At 37.4% G+C, this 10882-nt stretch overlaps 1 protein-coding gene across 8 annotated transcripts in view; it reads left to right on the forward strand.

Annotated features, from left to right (window-relative positions):
- The window catches only part of YAP1 (Yes1 associated transcriptional regulator), a 107696-nt gene extending 97293 nt beyond the window's left edge, over positions 1-10403 (forward strand). For all 8 annotated transcript variants that reach the window (XM_030883689.3, XM_030883693.3, XM_030883691.3 and 5 more), the window contains 3 exons: positions 1123-1253; positions 4654-4766; positions 6625-10403. In XM_030883689.3, the coding sequence (XP_030739549.1) occupies positions 1123-1253; positions 4654-4766; positions 6625-6863 (483 nt within the window). In that variant the 3' untranslated portion in view covers positions 6864-10403. The remainder of the gene's footprint in view (positions 1-1122; positions 1254-4653; positions 4767-6624) is intronic.
- The last annotated feature ends 479 nt before the right edge of the window (positions 10404-10882 follow it).

Below are 10882 nucleotides of genomic sequence, written 5' to 3' on the forward strand. Positions count from 1 at the left end.
CAACAACTAGAGCATGATATGAAAATGTTTTCTATTGATGAAAAGTCAAAGGTATAGTAAATACTACTGTTTGTTGCCTATATTTATAATTGAAGAAAATGCTAGATTTTAGTTATAGGTTAATGAAAATAAAGATGTAAATTTTTTTCTCCATCCAAGTTCACATACCCTCTGCATTCTGTCATGATCCTCCGGTTAAGAAACCCATTTAAAGGATGGGGTATCTAGGAGGCAGAAACCTGAGTAAAAAGAAGTGGTTGTTGCATAGTCTAGAAGTGGTGGTGCAGAGCTCAGAGAGTATCTCCACTGCTTCTGGACCCAGTGGTGACTGGGAGTGAGGATGCTGGAGATGGTGTGTGCCTCAGCGAGCAGGCTTGGCTCAGGAAGGCTGCAGGGGGTGAGGTATGAAGGTGTAAGAGTTGGCCAGAGTGAGGTGAACTAGCCTTGAAGCCCCAGGCAAATATAAAGCTGAGGCCTGGAATGTTTGGAAGCACGTTGAGGCAGCCCTTCTGAAATGATCAGGGTAGTAATGGCCCATAGCTTTTGCTCAGTTTCCAGGTAGAATCTTGCTGAGAAATTGTTGGATGCCCCCGAAGACAGTTCAAGATTGAAAAACCTGAAGTCAGAATGAGTTACTTGATAACAAAGTGTAAAACAATGCAGGAGGGCAGTGAGGAGTGTTGGTGTCTTGGTAAATCACCAAATTTTGTTCTTTTGACTTTATTTTTATTACTGGTGCCAAACATATAAAACCATATGAGAGTTGGTGAGTAAAAATAAACTGTAAGAAGAATTCTCTTTTGTAAAGATCAGACTTGCCATCCTACCCCAAAGGAGGGATTTAGGAGTGTCTGCCAGAAAAGGAAAATACCAAAAGGAAGCTAAGTAGTTAAGTATATATGTTTTGGGGTTAATAAGACTAATTAAACTTTCAGTTTATATAATTTAATGTTTAATCACTTGAAATGGATAGAAGAACCTGGTCCTTCTGATTGGGAAACTCATTAACTTTTAGATGTTAATACTTCAGCTTTATACGTACAAGTTTATTACTTTAAACCTAACGATAACTTTGTTAATCAATAGATTGATTCTGTTCATTTGTGTTGATTTTTTTTCTAGGAATTAGCTCTCCGTAGCCAGTTACCAACACTGGAGCAGGATGGTGGGACTCAAAATCCAGTATCTTCTCCTGGGATGTCTCAGGAATTGAGAACAATGACGACCAATAGCTCAGATCCCTTTCTTAACAGGTTGGTAAGAGTTGCTACTGGCCAACATCTGAAAAAGATCATAGTTTTAAGGTGATTCTCCTTAGTACTTGTAATAAGCTGTTTGAACATCTTTGTGGGCCAAAAACCATAGCTGTAAATGAATCTCTCCATAAATGGCTAGTACAATAAAACTTGAGGATTAAAAGCTGGCTCATGTGAGAGGAAATGAGCTGTTCAGACTTGTAGAGGGGATACTTATTCACAGTCACGTGTTTGCTTGTGCCTATACTGTTGAAAAACAGTTACTTGCAGAATCATGAAGGAACATGTGAATGCCTTTCTATAAAAGCAAATGAACTGCATCTTAAACCTACTTAGGGCTGCATTGTAAGGATCATTAGAAGGAATTTTCCACGTAAGTGTTCAGCCTGAGAAGTTTCACTGCAGGAGCACTGTAAGGCCTCATGTTCTTAAGGGCTATAGGTCAAGGAGATAAAAAAGTAAGGTTGTGCCTCTTTCAAATAATGTATTAATATTAAAGAGTATTGAAAATAACATAGTTTAAGGATGATTTTTAGTGAGTTACCACAAATCTTGGGTTTCAGGCATATTGCAAAGATGTTATTATATGTAGGGAGGGCTATGTTGAAAACTGCAAGCTGAGACAGAACATATTCTTTGCCTAGAAGGCCGTTTAAAATTAAGATTTGACTACAATTCTTTCTTCTAGATTGTCAAATATTTATGGAGTTTCAGCTTTTAAAGTAAGGAACAAATGCTTTCTGGTCTTTGCTTTTGTTTTTTTTAACCAATTTTAAACAGTGTACTTTTTAAAACATTTAAAGGTATTTTTGTTTAAGAAGGCTATAATGCTACCCTTTCAATTCTCACCAATTGAATTGAAAACATCCTGATCCTAAGATAAAAACAAAATACCTTGTCATACCAAAATATTTAGTACAATAGAATTTTCTGTCATTTGCTCTGTCTTAAGGTTAGTTAGTGCTGGTGCCCTAATTGGTAAGTTTGGTTTCAAAGGCCATCTAAAGGGTATTGAAGTTTGTATTTACTCTTCTGATATATGCAGTTTAAAGTTCTGCCAAAAATTGAGTATATTTATATAAGACTGTAGTTGTAAGCTTAAACTGAGGTTAATTAGGAAAGGTCCATAGCCACAGAACTTTCTTTTCCACAGAGGAAATTTCAGATCAATATAATTCCAGTACCCGTCTTATTGAAGGCCTGTATTGATCCAGGGATAAAATTAGACCATTTGGAAAAAAATGGATAGACTGCATTTCCTCCTGATAGTCATTTGTGCAGATTGTTTCTTAAAACTTTTGATAAGAGCTGAGCTACAGTTTAAGATTCTATTTTCTGGTAAAGATCACAGAGTGGAACATTACCCGTGTTGTTAGTCTCAGGGCAAAATTCCATGTCTACTCTCTGTAGTACCCCCAGGTTCTAAAACACACATCTGACTATAACATTTTTCTTTTCAGAAACTCTTGATGGTTTCCCCACTGCCCATCATTCGATTTATACATATTCCTTAAGCCCTAAACACTTGTTCCCCTAACTTGCCATGGAGTTGACTCTTAGTAGTGGTGGAACATCCCCTCATCTCCCTTTTACTCTGAGGTCTTTCAAGGCCAGCTCCCACATTCCCTTCCATGAAACCTTTCCCCTGTACGTTTCAAACTTACTCCTCTTTGTTCTGAAAGCACTTTGCTCACGTAGCCCTTGTATATGATTCATTAACGTATTTGTGCACCTCCCTCCCTGAAGTTGTAAGCCTCTCAGAAAGCATCAGTTGTAGATTTTTGTTGTATCCTCAGACTATTCTAATCCCTATCACGTAGTAGCAGATGCTCAGTGAATGTTTATTGAAGGGAGGTTGGGGGGCTGCAGGGAGCAGTCCCTAACCAGGGAAATGGCCTTGTGAACTCGGTCCTCAGGAGTGCCCATGTGCTTCCCCTGGGGCTTGGAAAGAACTCTGAACAACTGTGTACATTCAGCTATTCTGTAACAGAGTCTTGAGTGTCTTGATACGTGCTCCGTTCTCAGCAGTGGGAATAGAGTGATGACTAGGACCAGGCCCTTGTCCCAGATCAAGACAGGCAAAATAAAAACAAACCACATCCTGAGACCTTCTCCAAAGTAGCTGCATTGTATACAAATGGTCTCAGAGGCAAATTTGTGTGTTCTTGGATCTGTGTGAGGCTTTTGAATCTTGCCAAAATCTGACAGAAGCATTAAACTAGTGGTTGCAATATACAGAGTGAAGGGGAGGGAGAACAAGGCAAGTGCATTGAGTAATTTAGGAAAGAAATTTAGGGGACTGAGCTTTCAACCTTGAGCAACTATTAAATCTTGTTTTTAAAGCTTAGTTATTTTTTGTTTAACTTTTGTGTAAGCTAAACAGCTGTTTAAGTGTCCAAGCTGTGGAGAAAGTTAGAGTTTGCCCTGTAGTCAGAGACCATTATGAACAATTGTCTTTATTTCACACTTTGCCATAGTTTTTCTACAATTAGCAGAACCCCCAATTCTACAGGCGATGCCACCTGGTGTCTGTGTGCTACTAGGTTAGGAGAGTGTCGTATTTATGAAAGTAATAGTCTAAGGATATTTACCATACTTGTATGTAAATCTGTGATACTTGTCATTTAGCCTAAAGTAAAAATCTGTCTTGGCTCATAGTTTTCTGTTTTTCTCAAGGTATGTGCCTTGTAGTTTTTTTGTTTTTTGTTTTTAATCTTTCCTTCATCTGGGACTCTCAGGACTCCTATCTCATGCTAAGGTGTTTGTTTGCAGCTCCCCACCTTTCCCAAACAGAAACGAGATCAAGCTAGGGAGTTCAGTTCTTATCGGCAGTGACTCATGTTTTGGCCCAGTCGAAAAAGAAATTCTGGTTCTTTATTTTGGTTTGATTTTTCTGGCTTAAACCCTCTGCATGAGAGCTAGGAATTTAGCACGAATCTAGTGCAGACCTGTCTCACCACCCACCTGGAGGTTGTGTTTTGACCTATGCCTGTGACCACTGCCACTTGGGGAATTGAGACCTTGAAACAAATGAGCCATGTGGAGCCCCTAGATTCAAATGATACTAGAGAATATCTACACAGAGAATTTTCTGTCACCTAGGAAAACTGGAAATATCTTTCTTTTCCCTTATTGCCACCAAGCCCCAGAACCTTAGGAAAATTTTGGCCCCCTAAAGTTGCCGGTTTCAATTAGGATTAACTTGTCTGTTTCACCTCATAGCAAAAGAGCTTTGTATGGGCCCTGAAGGGAGGGTGCTTGTTTCAGATGCTGCAGGGCAAGAATTTTCACTAATCCTCTTTGAGAATCATGTTGGTACTCAGCAGGTGTTTATATTTTTACCTTGAAATCATTTCTTAAATTTTTTGTGTTGGTCTTTAACTCTCATTCTTTGTAGTGGCACCTATCACTCTCGAGATGAGAGCACAGACAGCGGACTAAGCATGAGCAGCTACAGTGTCCCTCGGACCCCAGACGACTTCTTGAACAGTGTTGATGAAATGGATACAGGTTGGTATTCTTTATTCCTCTAGCTTTCAGTGAGAAGTAGTCATTGTATTACCAGGTCTAATTAAACTATTGTGAGCAAATTAAACTATTGTGAGCAAACAATTATTCAGAAGAAAACCAATTGAGATCCTGTAAACTTCAATTCAAATTAAGTTTGCTTTGTGGGTTTTTTTTGTTTGTTTTGTTGGCATCTTGTAATTTCAGTCTCTTCCCAGTTTTTAAATGTCATGAATATCTCAGCTCTATTTGACATGACTTATTTTATATTTTAGCATTTAAAACATTGAGTTAATTGACAGAGCAGTTGAGGACCCTATTAGAAGTCTCTGTTATATGGATTTGTATTCTTTTTTCTTTTTTTTAAAATAAATTTATTTTATTTTATTTTATTTGGCTGTGTTGGATCTTTATTGCTGCTCGCGGGCTTTCTCTAGTTGCAGCGAGCGGGGGCTACTCTTCGTTGCAGTGCACAGGCTTTTGATTGTGGTGGCTTTTCTTGTTGTGGAACACGGGCTTCAGTAGTTGTGGCTCGCAGGCTCTAGAGTGCAGGCTCAGTAGTTGTGGTGCACGGGTTTAGTTGCTCCGTGGCATGTGGGATCTTCCCGAGCCAGGGCTCGAACCCGTGTCCCCTGCATTGTCAGGCGGATTCTTAACCACTGCACCACCAGGGAAGCCCCTGGATTTGTGTTCTTAATTTTGGAGAAGATCTCTATATGTGATTCATATGTCTCTATATGTGATTCATTGTCTGCTTCCCTCTTTTTTGTGAGGGTCTGTGGTCCAGCTTAGGTGATATGGGGCTCAGGAAGCCAGGTAGGAAAGGGTAGGTGGTGGGGCTTACCTCCATTATTGTTAGAATAGTTTCAGGGATCTTGCAGAAGCTAAGAAGTACCTGCGTCACAGGGTAATTATAGAACCCTTTTTCCTGTGGCTTACCCGGTGACCCTGGCCTTGGCAGCTCTCAGAGGGCACGAATTGGCGGGGAAATGAAGCAGTTCTCCAGCTAGCTAGTTCTTTAGCCGGCAGCTTCTAAAAGTGTTTGGCAAGTCTTCTGTACCTGTGCTCATCCAGCTTATGGCTTTGATGCTTCTGGGAATCCACAGCGCCCTCTCTTCATCTAAATCTTAAATCATCCATAGGCGTTGCTTCAAACCCATCTCATTCATAACACCTTTCCTGACTCCTCTGTCCCCCCATTTCTCTCTTTAACACTTAATGGTTTATATTAGTTTTTCTGAAAGCATGTTCCATTGAAGTGTTAAGGAATGTTAACATTGTCATGGACAAAAAGGTTTCTTGGCAAGGTAAGTTTGGGAAACCTAGAAGCAAAGCTAGGAAGACTTACCTATCCAAGGACTTTTTGGGAGGCTTGTTTTTACTGTTGTGAATGTGAATCTCCTAAGGGTGGAATAGTTTTGTGCAGTTCTTTTATTCTGTTCCCCAGTGTGTACTTCAGAGAAAGACAGGTCTATACCATTCATTTTTATATTTTATCTTATTATGGTGGTGCATACCTGGAAGAGAGTCAAGTAGTGATGCTGTTGTGTCATACTTGTTCTTTCTCTCTTGCTGTATATAATTTTTTAAGGAATTTCTTTTCAGGACCCCCTTCACTGCTCAGCACACAGTAGTAAGCAATCAAGCTTGTTCAATATCTGAACAATTTTGAAGCAAAAGGAAACTTGCATTGTTACTTTGCTATCTGTGAGTTGTTTGACCTTAAGTAAACTGTGGGCCAGTGGAGGAGGTCGGTCGGGAATGCGTTTCTTTCCCTGTGCATTTATGTATACTCACATGATACGGCTCTGATGTTAGCTTTTCAAAAAGGACCTGTTCTCTTTCTCCCTGTTCCATCTAGGTGACACTATCAACCAAAGCACCCTACCCTCACAGCAGAACCGTTTCCCAGACTATCTTGAAGCCATTCCTGGGACAAATGTGGACCTTGGAACACTGGAAGGAGATGGAATGAACATAGAAGGAGAGGAGTTGATGCCAAGTCTACAAGAAGCTTTGAGTTCTGACATCCTTAATGACATGGAGTCTGTTTTGGCCGCCACCAAGCTAGATAAAGAAAGCTTTCTTACATGGTTATAGAGCCCTCAGGTAGACTGAATTCTAAATCTGTGAAGGATCTAAGGAGATATACCTGAAATTTCCAGATAAGCCGGTTGTGATCTTCTGGCTAATACAGAAAAAGATGAACAAACGTCCAGCAAGATTCTTTCATCCACTATTTTGCTCTTCCTTGTCCATTGCTGCTGTTAATATATTGCTGACCTCTTCCATGTTTGGCTCTAAAGAATCAAAAAAAACTTTTTTTGTTTCTTTTGCTATTATAACTACTGTTTGTTTTGGGGGCTGGGGGAAGTGAGCCTGTTTGGATGATGGATGCCATTCCTTTTGCCCAGTTAGACGTTCACCAGTCATTTTAACTAAATACTCAGACTTGGAAGTCAAATGCTTCACGTCACAGCATTTAGTTTGTTCAAGCAATTGTTTCTTCAGCTGCCTTTGGCCAGTGGAAAAACATGACTTACTGGTCTGACAAGCCAAAAATGTTGTATCTGATATTAAGTACTTATGCTGATTTGAAGAGATAGCTGAAACCAAGGCTGAAGACTGTTTTACTTTCAGTGGGTTTTTTTTCCTCCTAGTGCTATCATTAGTCACATAGTGACCTTGATTTTATTTTAGGAGCTTATAAGGCTTGAGATAATTTCCATAGAAATATATTAATTATTGCCACATACTCTAGTATAGGTTTTGGTGGGTTTTATTGTGGTTTTTTGTTGTTGTTGTTTTTGGTTTCTTTTTTGTTTGTTTTTTGTCTTGGTTGGGGTTTTTATTGTTTGGGGGTTTCTTTTTTTTCTTTTCTTTTTTTTTTTTTTTTTTTTTTTGTTGTTGTTGTTGTTGTTTCTCAGAACTTAGGCAAATTACCATTATAGTGAATCTGTTTATACTTGTAGCTTGGGACAGTTATTGTAGTTCCTTTGGTAAATCTACATGTCCTGGTTTTTTTTACCATCTTATTTAAATCTTGGTAATCTGCTCTCTCTATATATACCCACACACACACTTATAATGTTTATGATAGTGTGATAGCAGAATGTATCTTTTTTTTTTTTAAGTTTTCCCTACTTTCCAATTTATTTTAAAATGGTAGCTTTGAATGTATGCATTTAGAATACATGACTAGTAGTTTATATTTCACAGGTAGTTTAAATCTGGTTGGGGCAGTCTCCAAATGTTGGTGGTAGTTTAGTGTTCTAGAAAGGGCTGTTATTATGGGTAGTGCCTAGCGGAGTCCTGTATGCCCTCTGGGCACACAATGGATATTATCTGATGAATTTGAAAGAAGCAAACAAGAAATGGCTTTATTATCCCCTGGTTAGTCCCTCAGACTAATTTACGTCTTGATGGGAAATCACTGAGTTAGGTTCATAGTGTACATGACAGAAGTAAGCTTTATATAGTGGTTTACCTTCCTTTAGCTTTGAAAGTTTACCTTTGCCTTAGTTTTGGAAGTAAATTCTAGTACTCTAGTTCTCTTTTGTAATGAACACATTAAGGACTACATTGAAATATTACCTGCAAAATCGTTCTTCTAAGACTTGCTTCTGCTTCTGTATGCTGAGAATTGACCCTGGATAGTGTATAGAATACTGTAAGGTCATAAGTTAGCTGGTAAAGTGATCAGATTAATGTATATTGGTAGTTGAATTTAGCAAAGAAATAGAGATAATCATGATTATACTTTTATTTTTACTGGAAGAGATATAACTAGAGTATGTGTCTACAGGAGTAATAATGTTTTCCAAAGAGTATTTTTAAAGGAACAAAATGAGCATGAATCAAACCTTCAGTATAAGCTATGAAGTAATACTTGGTTGTGAATTATAGTGGTATCAGCTAGCACCTCTATGATTAAGGGTCTTTCAGTGTTTCTAGAGTAAGCCCTTATTTTCAAGGGTTTATAAGACATAAAATCTCTTTTCCTGGCTAAAACTGCTATGAAAAGCCTCAGCTTAGGAAGACAAGTATTGTTTTTTTTTTTTCTTTCTGATTACAGAATCTAAGCATTTTGACCCTTCAATTTAGAGGAGTGCAAAAGTTGGAAGTAAGAAGTTTTATATTAAGTAATTTCAGTGCTCAAAATGCAATCACTGTGTTGTATATAATGATTCATAGGTTGATCATTCATAATAATTGACTCTAAGGCTATTATTAAGAAAACAGAAGAAAGATTAAATCTTGAATTAAGTCTGGGGGGAAATGGCCACTGTGCAGATGTATTGATTTTTTTAGAGGAATAATGAAATTCTGCCTAGAATGCATAATTGAGTTTATGGATGGATGATACAGCATGTTGGCTTTTTTATGTGCAGAAGATCAAAGCTACTTGGAAGGAGTGCTTACAATTTGCCATTAAGCCACAAATTAAGATCGCATTTTATATATCAGCAGAGTAGCTTTAGATTAGGGGAGAGGGTGGGAAGGTGGGAGGGGAGTTGTGAAGACTTAGTGGGACCTTGATAGAGAACTTTATAAGCTTCTTTTTCTTCAATAAAGACTTGTCTTGCATCTTGCTGTCATTAAAGTCAGTTGTTCCTAAAATTTTAATCACTCAAGTACACCCACAAAACAAAACTACGGAGTTCTTCATTTCCTCTCACCTTTAATTTACCCAGTTATACCTCAGTGTTGAAGCAGCACCGTGGTACCTAACAGACATGGTGCTTTGATCTTATCGTACCCTCTGTACTCACCTGAAGGAGACCTAAGCCTTTCTCTTTCTGAGTTTGAATCACAGCCTTGACGTGCTCTTCCTTGTTTTATGTCCTTATTCCTAATGTAACGTGTTTAACTGCTTCTTGGTTGTATTGGGTGGCATTGGGATAAGATTTTAACTGGGTATTCTTGAATTGCTTTTACAATAAACCAATTTTATAATCTTTAAATTTATCAGCTTTTTACAGTCGTGTTCTTTTTAGTTAGTGCTTCTTAGATCTACTTATGGTTGATGGAGCACATTGATTTGGAGTTTCAGATTTTCCAGAGCACTATTTGTTATAATTACTATTTTCTAAATATAGTGCCTTTTTAAAAAAAGGAAAAAATATAAGGAAGTGACTTTTATACAAACGATGTTGCTGTTTTAAGTATTCATACTAAATAGATGCATTCTATATGGAACCTTGGCAGAAACACTGAAAAACTACTTAATTGTGTAATTCATACCAATCAATGTTGAAATTCAAACAGTGCAAAAGTGGGAGGCAATATCAAATGATTTACAATTTCAGAGCTTCTGCACATCTGAGAAGGAATGCTCGGATCAATTTTATCTTCCATAAGCACGGTTTTAAAAGAGTTGTGGGTGTGCCTATCTTAACAATTGTTTTCTGTATCTTGAAAAAGTATTCTCCACATTTTAAATGTTTTATATTAGAGAATTCTTTAATGCACACTTGTCAAATATATATATATAGTACCAATGTTACCTTTTTATTTTTTGTTTTAGATGTTAAGAGCATGCTCATATGTTAGGTACTTACATAAATTGTTACATTATTTTTTCTTATTGTAATACCTTTTTGTTTATATGGTTCAAATATATTCTTTCTTTAAACTGTTCTTTGTTGTTTTTAACGATTAATATATTTAAAACTTTTTTGGCTTCTTAATGGTCTTCCAATAGAACAAGTATTAGTAATAAAAGGTGATTACAGTGGTAACTGGTAGACAGATTAAACTTAAGGTTGGTTTGGCATTTGGAACTTTTGTAGTATGGATATAATTCTTTGAACTTTATGTTCTGTACTCTTCCTGTAGACCATCCTCATCAATAATAGTGTGTGTGTGCAAGCTGAATTGTATCAGCTTCATTCTTAAATGATTTTACTTCATGTAACAGCACAGAAGAAACTGCGGTTTCTTTCAAAATAGCCTTTGGTTTTATTTCTCCAAAATATTCTCTTAATGATCTCCAAAATATAATACTTATATTAGTGAAAATTATCAGTTATTATTTTATAAATAAAAACACAAATTTAAATGGTAGGTCCTAAACTTTGAATAAGAGGTAGATTTGATTGTCTTTGAAAATGGTTTAC

This window comes from Globicephala melas, chromosome 8 (genome assembly GCF_963455315.2).
Source record: "Globicephala melas chromosome 8, mGloMel1.2, whole genome shotgun sequence".
NCBI classification, from domain to species: domain Eukaryota; kingdom Metazoa; phylum Chordata; class Mammalia; order Artiodactyla; family Delphinidae; genus Globicephala; species Globicephala melas.